The sequence below is a fragment of the Carya illinoinensis genome, chromosome 7, assembly GCF_018687715.1.
Source record: "Carya illinoinensis cultivar Pawnee chromosome 7, C.illinoinensisPawnee_v1, whole genome shotgun sequence".
Lineage (NCBI taxonomy): Eukaryota > Viridiplantae > Streptophyta > Magnoliopsida > Fagales > Juglandaceae > Carya > Carya illinoinensis.
This window is the reverse complement of record NC_056758.1, coordinates 18250024-18269909: the sequence shown is the minus strand read 5'-3', so window position 1 is coordinate 18269909 and position 19886 is coordinate 18250024. Positions and strand designations below refer to the sequence as shown.

At 39.2% G+C, this 19886-nt stretch overlaps 1 protein-coding gene across 1 annotated transcript; it reads left to right on the top strand.

Annotated features, from left to right (window-relative positions):
- The first annotated feature begins 637 nt into the window (after positions 1-637).
- LOC122317022 (putative UPF0481 protein At3g02645) lies at positions 638-2448 on the top strand. Its single transcript, XM_043133913.1, has 2 exons — positions 638-892; positions 1034-2448. Exon 2 carries the CDS (start codon positions 1053-1055, stop codon positions 2334-2336), a length of 1284 nt encoding a protein of 427 aa, XP_042989847.1. The 5' UTR covers positions 638-892; positions 1034-1052; the 3' UTR covers positions 2337-2448.
- Positions 2449-19886: the final 17438 nt, after the last annotated feature.

The following is a 19886-nucleotide window of genomic DNA, read 5'->3' as shown; positions in this document are numbered from 1 at the left end:
CCTCCCCTAAATCTTGTATACAGACAGATTGAAGACCATGAAGGCTTTGCCACCAACAAATATTTGGAAGGATGGTGCTATGATATCTTCCAAGGATGCTCTAAAAAGTGCTCATATAGTATTTTAATTTTTTTTAATGCTAGAAAAACACACAAATTTACTAATGGCAATTTTTTTTTATTATATATATACACACACACTAGAGACACTTTTGAAGGATACATTTAAAGATGACCCAAGCATTTTCCTATATGGAGTATTAGTAGTATTACTCTTTCATTAGGAACACAATGACTATCATGAATCAAACTGGCATGGCTTCGAGGATATTGACTATTAGTTATCCTAGTCAAAACTAGTGCAATGCAGCCCACTAGTAGAATAATGAATCCATGAGGAATATCCATTTATACATGCCAGCCCACTTGTAGTTAGCCTCTTCTCTTTTCATGATTTGCAACATTTAAGAGTATTACTCTGCCGGCCTTGTTAATTGTTATACATTTGCCTTGGCTTTATATATTTTATATATTTTTATTCTTGTGGATAATAAATTTGTATATTCTTTTGAAAAAGAATTTGCGAAACTGAATATCCTAACCCTACAAATATAATTTCTATAAACAAAGACTACTTAAGAGTTGGTACAAGTCAACGATGACCATTCATGAACTTGCTCTATAAGGAAGAGAGGATCCATACACATCATGATCATGTATGTGCGAACTGGGAAGAAGAAGAACTGAAGAAGAAGAAGAAGAAGAAGACATCTCTGAAAAGAGATCTGGGAGAGTTAGCGGTTAAAAGGCTAGTAACTAGCGAGGCTATTAATTGCACATCGATAATTGAAGTGATCCAGCTACCAAAACACTCTGCAACCGAAAAGTCAAAGGTTCTTCATTCGTTTCATTTTACTTGTAATCTGTAATCATGAGCTAGCTAGATAACATTTATTTCAATTACGTACTGGCTCTTTGTTTTTTTATTGAAACGATTTTAGCTTTAAAAAAGCTGATCTCTCTTTACTTATCAGTTCTTGACTCAGTCAACAAATGGATAGAAGCAACATTAATAACGGTACTTCAAATAATATTGAAGAGGATCAAGAGCTATCTCATTTGTTTGTTTCTCTGAGAGAGAAGCTGGAAAGAATTCCTTCCATATCCTCCGATTGTTGCATCTTTAGAGTTCCTAAACGACTCCGAGAGTTAAATGAAAAGGCATACACTCCTCGGGTAGTCTCTATCGGTCCACTGCACCATTACAACGAGGACCTCCGAGCCATGGAATTGCCCAAACTGCGTTACCTCAAAAACCTTTTACTGAGGACCAATGTGAGCATGGAGGAATATCTCAATCTTTTGAAGGGGAGAGAAGAAAGACTTCGCAACTCTTACGGAGAGCCCATCAAACTTAAAAGTAATGAGTTTCTGGAAATGATTCTGGTGGATGCAGCTTTCGTCATTGAGGTAATGTTGCTGTATTCCCCAAACAAGGCAAATTATAATGGGTATCACTTTATACTTGGTAACCGGTCAATGATTAAAGATGTCAAGTATGACATGTTACTTCTTGAAAATCAGCTTCCATTTTTCATTTTGGAGGAGCTCTTTCTCAAGGCCAGAATCATCATTCCTCCCGAAAATGATGAGAGACTTTCTCTAATTAGACTTACCCATCACTTCTTCGAAAAGCAGGCATATTTGGAGAAGGTAGGTCAGCCTCTAGGAAAAATATGCTTATCTGAAATAGAACATTTTGTTCATTTCATAAGAATTTGTCATCTACCACAGACCCTACCACCCAAAGGAAAACTAAGAACCGTAAGCATACCCAGTGCAACACAGCTGCATCAGACTGGGGTCAAATTTAAGGTTGCATCAACTGGAAACCTCTATGACTTAAGATTCAAAAATGGAGTTCTGGAGATTCCAGAGTCCCTTTTTGGTAACCTCATTGCCTATGAGCAGTGCCATTTCGATGCTGATTACATCAGTGACTATCTATTTGTCATGGATCGTCTCATTGAAACTCGAAATGATGTGGAATTACTTGTTCGGAATGGAATCATCGAAAGTAAGCTACTCGACAGCAAAGAGGTGGTGACTTTCATTAAGCACCTTGTCCCAGGAACAATCATGCATAGTAAAAAATTCTATTTTTCTGATGTTTGTGAAGACTTGAATGCTCACTGCAATGTCCTTTGGAATAAGTGGAAGGCAACCTTAAGGGAAGATTACTTCAGTTCTCCATGGGCTGTCCTTTCTGTTACCGCAGCTGCTGCACTTCTTTTACTCACTTCCATTCAAACTGTGTGTTCTATCATTTCTCTGTAGGCCAATGATTTTTATTTCAACCATAAATCATTGTAATAATAATGATCATGATGATCATCCATGATTGCATATTTAGTCTTTTTTCCAAGAATACCATCAAAATTATATTCAATTATGATCCATTTTTCCATATGTACAAGATAGCGATTTATAATCGCTAGCTTAAGAAATCTTAGTTCTTGATTATCTATGTATCTATGCATTTTCTATAATTTATTATCTATTTTTCAATTGGCTAGTCCATCATAAATATTTTTCTTTCAAAGGAAAATGTTAATGCTTCATTTGAATCTAGTAACTATTAAGGAAATCACCGTAAACGATCCTGATAGTAATGACTAAAAATCAGCCAAACATGATTTATGGACTTGCTATACATTGTGCCCTCTGTTATTCTTGTAACGTTCACATTTCCATATTTACACTTACCTAGTATATAATAGACGTTAAGGGACAGCCTGTATTCGGCTCCCATCTCTTGTAAAACTTTGCATATAAATTCATATTCTCTCGACGACAAAAGCACGAGAGTTTTCCCTGAATTCTGACTTTGTATTATGGTATCCAAAGCATTTACATGACCACTATTTTTTTATTTTATTTTTTCCAGATCCGATCCCATGGCCTCATCTTCAATCCCTGTCACCCCCAGTAATGTTGATACCAGATAGAATAGCGATTATCCTGCAGGCTAGTTCCAACAGATGATTCATAGGGAAGAATAGGAGAAAATCGCCTAAAAACACAAAGAGAAAAATCTCTTGGGTTTAACTGAATATTATCAAATCAAGCAATATCGAAAATCAGTCCACAAGCCGGACTGTTATAGCCAAAAATCGTGTTTGTCTGAATTTTTCCAAAATTAGAAAAATTAATCTCGAAAATCATTCCAAATTGAAATTCAAAATAAAATAAGCAATATGTAAAAAATTCAGTCCAAATCGGGTTTAAAATGACTTCCTAATTGACAAACGAAATATTACCATAAATATTAAAAAATAACTAAAACTAATGATTTGGAGGGGAAAACAGTAGAATTTGAGATAAAAAAAAAGGGCATGTGGAGCCATGCTCGATGTGGACAGCGTACGCGCCGAAAAGAGCTTTCCGAATTGGGGTCTTATGCGCGATTTCGACGCTCGTAGCCAAAGTTATGGCCAAAAGACTGAAACGCACTCAAAATGGCCTCAATTAAGAATATATCACAATCAATTCCCGCCTTTGCGCTAATCTGCCAACTCATGGTATCTCAGCGCCATTAAGGTACAATCTGATAGCTCAACATCATCTGTTTTGGATTCCCCTGCATCAGTCACCCCAGGTTGGAAAGAACTCGTCCTCGAGTTCAAAATAGTGTCATCAAAATCCACAAAACAAGGACTTAGGTGCTTCACATTAAAGACATCAGAAGTCTTCAAGTGACTGGGAAGGCGCAACCTATAAGCATTATCATTGATCTTCTGCACTACCTCACAAGGTCCAATCTTTCGATCCTTAAGCTTATTATACTTGCCAACAGGAAAACAATCACGAGTTAATATAGCCCAAACAAAATCACCAACATCAAAAAGTACCTGACGACGATGACTATCAACCCAAGTCTTGTACTTGGTATTGCTCTTATGAATGGTCTGTTTCACCTGCTCATGGATACCCTAAAGATGTTCTGCCATCTCATTTGCTTTAGGATTGAAACGTCCTATACGTGGAATAGGGGCTAAGTCCAACACCCCGGATGGGTTCTGACGGTAGACAATCTCAAATGGGCTTAAGCCTGTGGTTCTATTTTTCAATCTGTTGTATGCAAATTCTGCTTGAGGCAATGCCAAATCCCACTGCTTCGGCTTAGTTACTACCAAACACCTCAAAAGGTTGCCCAAACTCTAGTTCACCACCGCGGTCTGGCCATCCGTCTAGGGGTGGTAGGCGTTACTAAAATTCAACTGTGTTCCCAGTTTCCCCCATAGGCTCTTCCAGAAATGACTGATGAACTTGGTATCACGATTTGAAGTGATGGATCGAGGAACACCATGTAAATGCACAATCTCCCTGAAATAAAGATGGGCAATCCAGACAGCATCCATAGTCTTATTGCAAGCTACAAAATGGGCCATCTTGGAAAACCTGTCAACCACAACAAAGATAGAATCCGAGGCCCTTTAGGTACAGGGTAAGCCCAATACAAAATCCATACTGACATCGAACCAAGGAGCTCCAGGAACAGGTAAGGGAGTGTACAAGCCCGCATTGGTGAGAACTCCCTTAGACCGCTAGCACACATAACAACGGTCCACATAATGGGCCACATCACTAATCAACTTCGGCTAATAAAAGTCAGAAGAGATAAGGGCCAATGTCTTATCTTGGCCAAAGTGTCCCTCATTATAAAGCTCACTTATAATTTGCTGCCTCAATGAATAATCTGGAATACACAACTGTAATCCATGAAACAGATACCCATTATGCAAAACAAAATCATGACGGTGACCATCAGTTACCTCCTAAAATATTCTTCCAAAGGGTGGATTAGTTGCATACATATCTGTGAAAGTCTCAAAGCCTGCAACTTTGGTACTCATAGTGGTGAGGAGTAAGGTACGATAGTTCAGGGCATCTGCGACACAGTTCAGACTCCCTGCTTGGTGCCTCAGCATAAAGGTGAACTCTTGCAAGTATGCCACCCACTTGGCATGCCATCTACTCAGCTTGTGTTGGCCATTGATGTACTTCAGGGCCTCATGATCAGTAAACAGAATGAACTCCTTCTGTACTAGGTAGTGACGCCAATGCTTGAGGGACTTAACTATGGCATAGAACTCCAGGTCATAAGTGGAATAATTTTTCTTGGATTTCGATAGCTTCTCACTGAAAAAAGCAACCGGACTCCCTAACTGACTTAGAACACCACCAATGCCAATGCCAGATGCATCACGATTTACCTCGAACACATTGTCAAAATCAGGGAGTGCCAAAACTGGTGCCTCGGTCATCTTCTGCTTGACCAGTTGAAAACTGGCCTCTGCCTCCTCAGACCACTGGAAATCACGCCCCTTGAGGCACTCGGTGATAGGGGCAATCAGAGTGCTGAAATTTCTAATGAACCGGTGGTAGAAAGATGCTAATCCATGGAAACTTCGGATGTTGTGTAAGGTCCTTGGTTTGGGCCAGTCCAAGACTACATCTATCTTTGACTAATCTGCATGAACACCATCAGTAGAAACAACAAAACCAAGAAAAGTCACAGAAATAGTGAAGAAAGAACACTTCCTCTAATTAACAAACAGGCACTCCGTTTTCAGCATCTCAAAAACAGCATAGAGGTGATCAAAGTGTGAAGCCCATGTCGGACTCTAAATGAGGATATCATCGAAGTAAACTACAATGAATTTTTCCATTAAAGGCAGCAAGACCTGATGCATAAATCTCATGAACGTGATGGGCGCATTGGATAGCCCAAAAGGCATGACCATCCACTCATACAACCCGTGTTGCGTCTTAAACGTCGTCTTCCACTCATCTCCAGGCCTTATTCTGATCTGGTGATATCCGCTTTTAAGGTCAATTTTTTAAAAGACCTTAGAACCGGATAGCTGATCCAACATATCATCCAGATAGGGAATTGGAAATCGATACTTCACTGTAATTCTGTTGATCGCTCAGCTGTCAACACACATATGCCAAGAACCATCTTTCTTTGGCACTAGCAAGGCAGGGACAATACATGGGCTCATACTCTCTCGTATATAGGCCCTCTCCAACAACTCTACCACCTGTCCCTGCAACTCTTCAGCCTCCTTGGGACTGAGGCGATATGCTGGTCAATTCGACAAACTTGACCTAGGAACAAGGTCAATTTGATGCTGAATATCCCTCATAGGCGATAGCCCAGGAGGAAGATCCTCTGGCATCAAGTCAGAGAACTCTGCTAGCAGCCACTGCACCTCTGCTGGTAAATCTGTATCTACGTCTACTGCACTATTCTCGCAAGGTAGCAAAGCATAGACCACGTCTCCATGCTCAATCTCATCTAAAAACCTGGACATGAAAAGCAGGTTAGTATTATTGGCTATCGAGGTAGGAGTGATTCCTTCCCGCCGGGGCGCCAACACAATCTTTTTTCCCTTGATGTTAAGGGAATACATATTCTTTCATCCATCATGAATGACATTGCAGCCATACTGCCAAGGTCAACCCAAAAATACATGACACGCATCCATAGATAGAACATCACACCAGGCATTATCGAAATATTTTCTACCAATTGAAAAAGACACGAGGCATTGCCTATCAACTGTTACCTCACTGCCTTTATTTAGCCATGAAAACTTGTATGGCTTAGGATGACGGTCTGTCTTAAACTATAATTTCTGGACAACCTCCTTGGACACTACATTCTCATAACTGCCGCTGTCAATGATCATTTTGCAGACTTTATCTGCAACTGTGCAGGTCGTGTGAAAAATATTGGTTCTCAACCAATCGTCCCCTGAATCACCCTTGGGAGTCAGTAGACTCTTGCAAATGACCAGACTCTCATGACTATCTCCATACAGTACATCATCAGTTTCATCATCATTATACATGGGCTTGCCAATCTCCTCAGTCTCATCTACCACGTTTTCCTCAATCAACAAATTTTTGCCCTTTTGATTAGCAGGCTTCCTGCAATCAGTCACTCTATGCCCCTGTTCACCACAACGAAAACATCTGATAGTAGGGTTAGAATTACCCTACGGTGGCTGCTGGACAGGATGGAAATCATGAGGGCGAACTGGCCGACTGTTTTGATCGCTCCTGATCACTGGTCTCCTGTTTTGTTGTTTTTCAACAGCAAGTGCACGCTGGTAGGCCTCCGAAACATTCCACAGTGAGTAAAGGCTGAGAACATCTTGCAAGGGTTGGCGCAAACCCCCCAAATACCGCACCACCATCTACTCCTCCTTCTTAGATAAATCGTTCTGGGCGATCAATTGTTAAAACTCCTCCATGTAATCATCGACTGATCTCGCAACCTGCCTCAACGTATGAAGTCGCTGAAACAAGGTTTGTGTGTAGCCAAAGGGAAGGAACTGACCCTTCATCTTCTCCCAATCAGTGATCTTGGCCTTGCCCTGCCTGTCTCGTGAACGTCACAATTACAGCCACCACGCAGATACTCTACCCCTGAGTTTGATGGTGATCAGTTTCACTTTCACACGATCGGGAACTTCCTTATAATAAAAAATACGCTCCACTTCGTTAATCCAATCAACGAATCCCTCGGCCTGTAACATACCAAAAAACTCGGGCAGATCGACCCTAAAATCGAGGTCTCCATGACACTCCTTCCGACCATGGTGCTCCCAGAATAGAGCACGATTGTGATATGGATTTTTGAAAGTGGAATTAGAATTGTGGTCAGAGGACTTACGATCCTCGAAATCCTGCGCCGCTAGGCGCTGGGTTAATTTTACGACTCGCCCTTGCAAATCCTCAATCATCTCATCTTGAACGATGCGATCATGGCGTTGGGCTTCCTCATTCGGAACCTGCCCACGATGACCACGACCACTAGCCATTGAAACTGATGAAATTTTCCAGGAAGATGTTGAAGCTCTGATGCCAACTGACACCGGACAGAATAGTGATTATCCTGCATGCTAGTTCTAGCAGATAATTCACAGGGAAGAACAAGAGAAAATCACCCAAAAACACAGAGAGAAAAGTCCCTAGGGTTTAACTGAATATTATCAAATCAAGCAATATCAAAAATCAATCTACAAGCCGGATTGTTATAGCCAAAAATCGTGTTTATCCGAATTTTTCCAAAAATAGCAAAATCTCGAAAATACTCCAAATTGAAATTCAAAATAAAATAAGAAATCTACAAAAAATCCGAACCAAATCGGATTTAAAATGACTTCCTAACTGACAAACGAAATATTACCATAAATAATAAAAAAAATAACTAAAACTAGTGATTCAAATGGGAAAATAGCAGAATTTGAGGTCAAAAAAAGGTCACATGGAGCATGCTCGATGTGGACAGCGTGCGCGCTGAAAGAGCTTTCTGAATTGGGGTCTTATGCGCGATTCTGATGCCCGTAGCCAAAGTTATGGTCAAAAGACTAAAACGCACTCAAAACGGCCCCAATTAGGAACATATCACAATCAATTCCCGTCTTTGCACTGATCTGCCAACTCATGGTATCTCAGCACCATCAAGGTGCAATTTGATAGCTCAGCATCATCTGTCTCGGATCCCCCTGCATCAAATGTTCACAGCCTTGTCACCGTTAAACTCACCAATGATAATTATCTCCTATGGAAAACTCAAATCGTCTCGTACTTGCATGGCCAACACTTGTTCGGTTTCATTGATGTTACCATCTCTCCTCCCTCTCCCACCATACCTGATCCTGCTGCCAATACATCCGACTCCACCACCCCGAAATTCCCAATCCTAAATACACCTCTTGGTTTGACCAAGATCAAATCGTCCTCAACACACTGGTTTCTTCTCTATCTGAAAGCATTTTGGGACAAATGGTTGGGCTTTCCACCCCCAGAGAAGTTTGGGCAGCCCTTGAGAGAATGTTTGCCTCTCATTCTTTTGCATGAGCTATTCAGACTTGGCAATTTCTGGCCCTCATCAAGAAGGGTAACTTGTCTATCGCAAACTATTACTAGAAGAAGAAATCCTTCTCGAACACACTGGCTGCTATCAGTTAGCCTCTTCAAGCCCGAGAGTTCACTGCATATCTCTTTGGAGGACTTGATAGCTCTTATGATGCTATCATCACTTCTATCTCAACTCAAATAGACAAAATTTCATCGGAAGAGATGTTTAATCATCTCCTTGCATTTAAGTTACGGATTGAGTAGCACCACTCTGCTCTAGAAGCCACGGTTGGCTCTATAAATATGGCTACTCAAAACGATGGACGTTCACGAGGTGGCAGATCCAATTCCCAGCCACGCTCTTCACAGCAACAGCAATCTAATGGCTTCAGCTCCAACTCTCGAGACCATGGACGTGGCCACCGTGGGCAAGGTAGTCAACCACCAAATACTTCTTCAAACTCACGCCTACCTGTCAGGTATGTGGTAAACCTGGGCACATTGTAGTGCAATGCTATTACCTGTTTGATCATGCCTACCAAGGCACTCCTCCCAACATGGCAGCTTACTTGACCTCACCGTCATCCCCAACTGATGCCAACTGGTACCCTGACACCAGTTCAACAAACCACTTCACCAATGACTTCCACAATCTCACTGTGCACTTTGAACCTTACAACGGCACTAATCAGATCTATGTCGGCGATGGAGCAGGTTTACTCGTTAAGAATATTGGCTCTGCTACTATCTCAACAGAAAATAAGTCATTCTCTTTGCATCAATTACTTCATGTGCCACAGATTAAAAAAAAATTAATTTATGTGAGTCAATTTACCCGTGACAATAATTTTTATATTGAATTTCACTCATCTTTTTTCTTGGTGAAGGACGAGGCAATGGGGATAGTTCTGCTCCCCAGAAAAAATAGAGACGGACTCTACACTTTTCCATCCACTGCCACTCCCACAAGACATCCTCAGACCTTCATTTCTCAACGTGTTCCCCTTGATGTGTAGCATTGTCAGATGGGCCATTCTTCTTATCAGACTGTTCGACATCTCATCTCCAAGTTCTCCCTCCCTATTTCATCCAATAAACTGCCGGGTGTATGCTCCGCATGTCAACAAGGAAAGAGTCATTGTCTTCCTCTCTTAAATTCTCAGTCCATTTCAAATTCTGCACTTGAATTAATTTTTTCTGAAGTTTGGGGACCTTCTCCTATTATGTCAACTCTTGGGAATAAATACTATGCGTCTTTTGTTGATCATTTTAGTAAATTTACGTGGCTATTTCCCATCATAAACAAATCCGATGTTATGAAAATATTTTTCTCATTTCAAAAACTTGTTGCACGTCAATTTAATTGCAAAATGGGGTGGAGAGTATTGCTCTCTTCACAACTATTTTGCATCCATTGGTATTCAACATCGAGTCACTTGTCCTCATACATCCCAACAAAATGGGTCCATTGAACAGAAACACCATCATATAGTTGAAACATGACTCTCACTCTTATCCCACAGCAGTGTCTCTCATGCGTACTAGGATGATGCTTTTCTAATGGCCACGTATCTCATTAATCGGATCCCCACTTTGTTTCTTGGAATTTCACCCTTTGAAAAACTCCACAACCATGCTCTAGATTTTTCATCTTTAAAAATATTTGGTTGTGCTTGTTTTCCTTTCCTTCGTTCGTTTAATTGTCACAAACTTGATTTCAGATCAAAACAATGTGTTTTTCTCGGCTTTAGTAACATGCATCATGGGTTTAAATGTCTTGATATTTCCATTGGAAGGATCTTTGTCTCACGGCATGTTATCATCGACAAACAGACCTTTCCTTTTGCCAGCCCACCACATAAATCTCTTGGCCTCAGTCCATCGTCAAGCCCAACTGTCAATCTTCCACTTTTCATAAACGACAACTTCCAAAATATTCCTTTACCGTCCCTCCCATCAAATGACACCCCCCATTCCAACTTAAATCACACAACGTTGTCTGACCCTTCTTCCTCAGAGTCCTCGTCCCATGCATGAACGTCTGCACATTCTTCCTCCGAGTCCTCATCCCCTGCATGTTCAACTGCACCTTCCGAGTCCTCGTCCTTACCCGTTGCTGAAACCATAGCTCCATCACCAGATAACATGTCCCTTTCCCCCACCTCCACTACTGAACCTGTGCCTCTGTCTTCCCCGTCTATATATATTGCCATTGATGCTGCACCCCTGGAACCTCGCCTTCATCAAATGACCACCCGGTCTCAAAACAATATAGTGAAACCAAAATAGCTCGCGGATGGCACAGTCAGGTATCCTTTGCCACAGTTCTTTCTTGTTGTTACAGGAATGTCCCTGACGCACCCTCTTCATACTCTCAGGCGTCCAAGCACAGCGAATGGCGTCAAGCCATGGACAAAGAGTTCACTGCCCTTATGAAAAATGGCACCTGATCATTAATCCCTGCAAGACCTAAGATGAACATCGTTGGTTCCCAGTGGATATTCAAAACAAAGCTTAAGTCGGATGGTTCACTTGAGCAACGGAAGGCTCGTTTGGTTGCGAAAGGCTATCACCAACAACTGGGGATTGATTTCAATGACACTTTCAGTTTGGTGGTCAAGCCCACCACTATTAAACTTTTCCTCAGCTGTGCTTTCCTTCATGGGTACTTAACCAAAGAGGTATTTATGCATTAACCAGTCGGCTATGTGCATCCCAACTTTCCAAACCATGTTTGTCGACTGCACAAAACCCTTTATGGGATAAAACAAGCCCCACGAGCTCGGTACCATTGCCTGCAAGAGCACCTCCTTTCCAATGGCTTTGCCAACTCTAGCTCCGATTCCTCTCTCTTTATTTATAGACAAGGCTCAGATACACTCTTTCTCCTGGTGTACATCGACGATATCTTAATCACCGGATCCAGCTCCAAAGTAATCGCTCATCTTATCAGCAATCTAAGCAGTGAGTTTGATGTCAAAGACTTAGGGAGCCTAAACTACTTTCTAGGAATCCAAGCCATTGACGTTACCTAAGGCCTTCTGTTGTCACAAAGTCAAAATATTTACAATCTCCTTCAACGCACGATGATTGATGCAAAGCCAGTATCATCCTCAATGTCATCCTCATAGAAACTCTCTTTATTTTTGGGTGCACTACACTCTGATCCGACCACCTATAGGAGTGTTGTAGGAGCTCTGCAGTACCTCTCCTTAACTTGACCCGACATCTCTTTTGCTATCAATAAGGTATGTCAATTCATGCACAACCTCACTGAGGAACATTGGACAGCCGTGAAAAGAATTCTAAGGTACCTGAAATTCTCCATTAATTTTGGCCTCCTCATCAAGCCTAGCTTGCTCATCCACACAGTTATCTATTTACTCTGATGCCGATTTGACGGGGTGCCCCGATGATCGCAAGTCAACATTTGGCTTTTGTATTTATTTTGGTGACAATTTAATCTCATGGAGTTCTAAAAAGCAACCAATGGTAGCACGCTCCAGCATGGAAGCCGAATACAGAGCAGTTGCCCATGCCACAGTCGAATCTCTCTGGCTACAGTCACTAATGCGTGAACTTGGTATCTTCATTCCTCAACGTCCAATACTGTGGTGGGACAATATCGGACCTACATATTTGACAACCAACCCAGTATTCCACACACAAACTAAACATGTTGAAATCGACTACCACTTTGTCCGAGCAAAAGTGCAACAAAAGGCACTAGAAGTTCATTCCATTTCGAGCAAGGACCGGCTTGCTGATGGATTCACCAAACCCATTGTCTCGACCAGATTCAATTTTCTAAGGGACAAACTCAATGTGGAAATTTGCTCCATGAGCTTGAAGGGGCATATTAAGGAAATCATCGTAAACGATCCTGACAGCAATGACTAAAATCAGCTAAACATAATTTACGGACCTGCTATATTGTGCCCTCTGTTATTCTTGTAACGTTCACATTTCTATATTTACACTTACCTTGTATATCATAGACGTTAAGGGACAGCCTGTATTCGTCTCCCATCTCTTGTAAAACTCCGCATATAAATTCGTATTCTCTCAATGACAAAAGCATGAGAGTTTTCCCAGAATTCTGACTTTGTATTTGTACCAAAGCCATCAAACAATATATACTGTAGTCATGAAATAATATTCAATGGAGGTAGTTAAGCACGCATGTGATCCACGCACACACCGGCCCACACCTCACCAGGTTATCGTGACTTGTGAAAACTGTTCACACCCATTTGATCCTAGCTAGGCTGGCGGCCTAAAGATTCTTTCCCCATTTTAATGGATTAATATAGTTTATTTAACTTTAAAAAAATAAAAAAAAAGTAAAGCCTATAAGCTTCTCACACAAAAAATAAAAAATAAAAAAAATAAAACAAGGTTGAAGGAGCTCAGTTAACTAAGGGTGTCTTTACTTGTTCAACTTATTTAAATTTATTTTAAACTAATTATTAATGAGATCTAATAATTTTTTAACTTCTTGTAAAAAAGTTAAAACTTGCATCAACCTATTTCATACATTTAAATATAAATCTAATCTATTTAAGTTCAAACATATTTTAACGAGACCTACAAGACATTACTATTTACATATATATAAACTCAAATAATTTGAGATCACTTGAACATCCAGGAACAACTAGTGTTCTAAACTTTTATCCTTAAGCAAATTCTAAATTTATAGTGTTAATTTTCTATTATAGTTGATTATATAAATATATATATATTCGGTTTGGCTCCATTAATTTGGGGCTGATGTATTTTAGTAAATAGCATGTAAATGATGATAAAGGGATGGTGATTGATTAATAGATTATGTAATCGAGGGAATAAACTATAGGATTTGAGGTTGATTGTTTAGATAAAATTTGATTGGGGTTGGAATTGCTAATATTAAAAGTATTAGGGTTTACTTAGGGGTTTAAAGTTTGGAGTTCATTGAGCTTTTGTAGGATTGAGATATAAAATGTAAATTATAATTAAGTTAGTTTACTGTCATAATGAAATTAGATTTAGGTTGAATCATCAAAATTTAGAGAATTAAATTAAAGTATAACAAAAATTAGGTGAAAAATGAAAAGCTAGAAATTAGTATGGAGAATTTGGCCTCTAGGGTTTTTAAGGTGTTAAAATTTGATCTCATATGAAAATAAATATAAGAATAGGTAAATATATATATATATATATAACGAAAATAATTTGTGTGAAAAATAGAGAAAATAGATATTAAAATAATTCTGGTAAAGTTTTAGGGTCAAATTGCAAATAAGGTAAAGTTAATTTGAGGTAAAATGGTAATAAAATCAGATTTGAGGTAAATATTTGAGATTTGACGAAAATGTTTTATGTATTTTATGATCATTTTATATTTTGATAAAATTGTGTTTATCCATCTCAAGGTGTATTTTTATTTATTTTAATATTTATGCTTACAAATTTTGGAAATTATGAAATCCACTACAATCATATGCAGAATTTATGGATCTGAAAATTAAAATGTAAATCTTAGCATGGAAGCCCGCCTATGGTACCAACAAAATAGAATCACAAATTTTATCACCAATATGATCGACCTTACTGTTGAATCTTGAAAGGAACGATGAAGGTGAGGTTGACCACGAAGACTAGCGCTAGATGTAACACCTGGCCCAAAACTCAGGCCAGGTGTGAAGCACTTGTTTAGCTGGCCTTGGTTTCAGTTACTCCTTTATCTTGTCTTTCTCACGTCTTTCTATCCCCTGTGCCATGCCACCAACACATTTTTTCTGTCAAAAATATTATATATAGTCATTTTTATATATTTTTTTGTACACTTTATTAATGTGTCATGCCGCTAACACATTTTTTCTGTCAAAAATATTATGTATAGTCACTTTTTTATATTCTTTTGTACACTTTACTAATGCGATTTATTTTATATTATGCACATTCCCCTTTTCACTCTCCATATGCCTCATTTCTCCCAACTATTGCTCTCCCTCTTTCTTGTTCTCTTTTTAGATGACTCCTTGTGATGCCCTCAAATCCCCTCGCATGGATACGGGAAAATCGAGACATTCGGATGATGACATCACGAGTCACTACCCTATCGACGTGTGCCAAGTGTGTGTATAAGCAACGAATGTGCACGAGAAACACACAGCGGATAGCAAAGTCAATAACTATGTACCAGAATTTTTCTTAATTTAATACAAAACTGTTTAAAACATACAAAAAAAAATATTACAAAGCACAAATATAGTTTTAAACCAAACATCAAAACTTAAACTTTAACTCAGAACTCCGGCGGAGCCGCATCCTCGGGTTCAGCCTCCTCCTCTTCCTCGAATCCTGCACCAAAGTCTACGGAACCAAAATGGTGCCGCATGTAAGTAAAATCCAAACACCACTAGATAAAAACATATAAAACTCAAATAATATGCATGAAAGAAAAACCAATGCACATGTCCCGTAAAACCATTTTTTCACGCACGCTAAAAACCCATTTGGCCCAAAAACATAACGCTTAAAACCAAGTCTCGCCATTATCCCAGATAATGGTCCAAACCACTATTTTCCCAGAAGATGGATCAAAAACCTCAAAACCAAGCCTCGCAATTTTTTCAGAAAATGGCCCGCATTCGAAAACTATAAAAACGATCCAATTATGCATGCACCATGATCTCCCCTAGGGATCTTCCCCACACCCTGGCTCTGTGCCATACTGTAGGTAACGACTACGTATGTGACACCTAAACGAACGATGTCCAGACTCACGCCCAGCGCGTACCTGGCCAGGCCATCCTCTAGTCCCCGCCACTCTAAGGACCATGGAGTCGACACGACAGCGTTATCGTATCGAGTGATCCAGTCGTCGCCCTGTGACAACCCAGGGGATGTCACTCAGTATTATCCACTCCCGAGCGACCAGAGGAGCTCTACCGAGATAATAACTCATCCCGGCTTGGGCTCGTGAGACATGCACCCGAAAACCATTTACGCCAACAAAACATGATTTTCTCACTTCAAATAAAATGCACATGTATGCAATATTTAACGCACTCCTCATGGCTCAAATAATTAAGCAATCACAAACAATCAAAACCAACCACTCCGTCTTCAATCCATCTGACCCTCGAACTCCTCGGACTCAGTCTGGAATCAGCCAACCAACAGATAAATATTTAGTGTAAAAGTAAAATACATTTAAATCTAAAAGTAGGGTTTAGAAAATACTTACAGTGCTATATAGTATTTTTTGAAAGCTCGCTGCGTTGCAAAAGGCGAAGGAAAAGCAACATAACAGTGTAATTTACACTGTTGCCGTGGGTAATAAATTACCCACTTTCGAACGGGGACAAACCAAGACATGAAATTGATAGGGAAGGGTCTAGGGATGTTTATGAAGCTAGTGGAAGTGAGGGTCGGCTGTGGGTGGCGGCGAAAACGGCGGTAGGAGGCCAAAATACCCAAATCGGAGAGTTAGCTCGTGGGAACTGTTCCGGCGACGGATTGAGGCCGGAAATGGGTGGTTTAGGACGGCAAGGAGTCGGTGATGAAGTGGTGAAGAGGAGGTGGCCGGAGGTGGAGCGACGGTGGCAAATCGGAGCAAAAGTCGTTCGGCTTGGAGTGACTATTCCGGCTAAACGGCAGCTCGGATGCTAGTGAAACTTGGTGGGGATGATCACCGGCCAGAGGGGAAGAAAACTGGGTGGGTGGTGTGCCGCACGGTGGCCCGCGGCGGTGGTTCTGGGCAGAGAGGGAGAAATGAACGGAAATGGGTAGAGAGAGAGAGTCGCGCGGGAGGAGAAGAACGGGAAGAAAGAAAGAGAAAAAGAAAGAAAGAAGAAAAGAAAGAAAGAAAAAGGAAAAGAGAAATAGAAAAAGAAAAGATGGAGAAAAGAAATGAAGTCCAATCCTCACCCCCGGAGTCCAAAAACTGATCCAACGAAAACAATTTTAAAAGCAATAAAACGAAGAAAATATTTTAAACACAACGTAAAGCTAAAATATAATAAATAACTAATAAAAACTAACTACTAAATTTTAAAACCAAAGACGAGCTAAAATAAATTAAAAAACAATTTAAACTTAAATAACAAATAAAATCAATTTAAAATCCAATAATTTAAAATAAAAGAACTATTATTTTAATTAAATTAAAATATTCCTCCTGTGAAAATACACGTAAAAACAGGGTATCACATCCCTCGTCAGAATTTGTTGAACAACAGTAATTTTTTTTTCCCTCACTCTGTTATGATGCTGGATGTAATGCAATTGAACAAATAGAAATGGAAGAAATAAATGTAAAATGAGAAAAGATTGAGACAAATTGAGTGATGCATCATTGATATATTGGATTCGAGGCAATCATATACTATTAGGCATGATAACAAAGACTAGCAACACGTCATAAGGCCATGGGGCAACAAACAAAAGGCCGAAGGCCAGTTACGAAATACCAACTAAACAAAGCAGACTATAACACTAACGGACCAAAGAATACACTCCCGGATCATCTACAAACATAGGCTAAAACACTTAAAGACTACATAACATGAGTCCATCATGAAAGTACTTCTCTAGTTCCACTAATTGATTTAGTTAGGTCAGACATTTACTGGGGTTTGTTACATTGTCGTCCCTTTCAAAAAACCTTATCCTCAAGGTTTAAAGTAGTGATTATTCTCAATTATGGGATTGGCACTCCTTAGAATAGTTAATGCCTTCTCTAAGAACTAGCCCATGTTTGACTCACCATATAGCATGAAAGCATCAGCCCACTGCCTAACTTGTGACATAGAATCATAATGGGAACCCCAACTTGAAATATCATCATCTTCATGTAAGAGCAAGGGGGCTCATTTAGTTTCCAACTCTCCTTGTTGGAATCCTGTTGTACCTTCCCTTGTGCTTTGAAACTTGTTGCTGAATTTGAAGGCTAATAAGATCATGATGGTCATTATATTTGATTTAAGAAAACTTATGATCCCCAATGGTCCAAAAGACAATTTGACATACCATCCATCATCAGTTCCCTTCATAAAATGTGAAGAAGTTAGGTCAGCAACATTTACTCTTGGAAGAAAAAGCTTCAAGCTACCTAAGTAGTTACCTTAGAAGAACTTGTAAGAAGCCAGTTTTGTACTATATATTAGTGCATATATGGACATTTGCAACTCTACCTCGATCTCCTCAGAGTGTAATTTCCTTACTGCAATGCAGTGATTGGAGGACTTCAAATTGTTTTGTTGGATCTTTCCACTACCAAAAATAATATACCAAGACAAAGTTGTATTAGGATATGATGGGTCCTTTATCCACTCAATGAAGCTTTCTCTGCTTTGGGCAATCATAAGTGATAAAAGCGAGGGACTTGTTGATTTTACATTGTATAAGATATCACTCTAGATCCTTTGCTTAGGACGTCTATCCACTCCTTGTGGAAATTGGCTGGTGCAAATGCAGTCCAAGCAATCTCAATGTCCAAGGGAGGAGGTTTGTAAAACCCATATAACATTGGCCTAGGTTTTGGCTCATCGACTTCCTCCACCTTAATAGATTGCACTAAGAATGGGTTACTTTTTATTAGGCATGAGTAGATCGATTCTAATTTCTCTATCACCTCAAATTTTACTGTTGCCCAGATGACTAACACAAGAAAGAGGTGAATTGCATTGTATTTAAAAATTAAAAATTATAAATCAAATACACAATATAAAATATAAACAAAATATGAAATAGCAATAAATATAAAGAATAAGGATAAGAGAGAAGCAAACTCAATATGCTAACGAGGTTCGGCCCCACTGTCAACGTCCTCGCCTCAAGCTACCCCTGGAGGATTCCCAAATTCACTATTCAACACCTTTCAGATGGAGATAGAAACCTATTACACCTTTGAACAACACTGCTACAAAGGATCCGGGTAGAACACCCTCTAGACTTGCAATCACCTTAAATGTGGTGATTCAATTATTCACTGTGTGGAACACTTTCTACACGCACAAGGGTTATACACACTATTTTACTGATAAAAGAGCTGATAGTGGATAGGTTATCAGAGAACACTTCTCAATGAGTGAAATAAGAACAATATGGCGCAAACTATATCTCTCTCAAAATGAACAAGGTTTAAGGCTCAGTGCTTAGAAAATAGAGATTGAAAGCTTTGAATGAATGTTGCAAAATTTGCAAAGATATGCGTATGCTCTTGGTGTTGTAAATATTGAAAATCTCAATTGAGCTATTTATAGGCATATAAAACTTCATATTCAAATTTGAAAATATTCATATGTCAAAGACAACATCATTCACTTTTAAAAAAATTCAAATAAAAGTTTCTTCTTTTTCAATTGTCAAAGACAACATCATTCACTTTTCAAAATTTTCAAACATAATATTATTACTTTTCACATATGACAAAAGGAGTATAATTTACTTTTCAAAAATTTTCAAACAAAATCATATACTTTTTGCATAAGTAAAAAAGAGCATCAATCACTTTTGAAAATATTCAAATAAAGTATGCACATGTGAAAGATGACATTCAATTATCTTTAATATTTTCAAAATTTAAAATTTTAACCATGTCATGCACATGTGAAAGATGACAATCAACCATGATAAAATATTAATTTTGAGCCTTAATCCTAATTTCAAAACTTTCAAGACATGTACAACATTATTCTATGAGCTTTAAGGTGAGCTTGTTCCCTTCTTACTCATGCTTAGCTCATTGATGTGCTTGACTCCATTTGTGTAGAAAACTTAAGCTTGAGACTCCTTTATTCTTTGAATTTGTTTGTTATCATCAAAATCTATGTGTAGATATATAATTATACGAAACTAGAAATCTTGGGTTCAAAAATCTCTCACTTTTTGATGATGACAAATACTTGGTAGAACCTGAAGCCTTTATTAATACTTAAACTCCCCCTGAGAATGTGC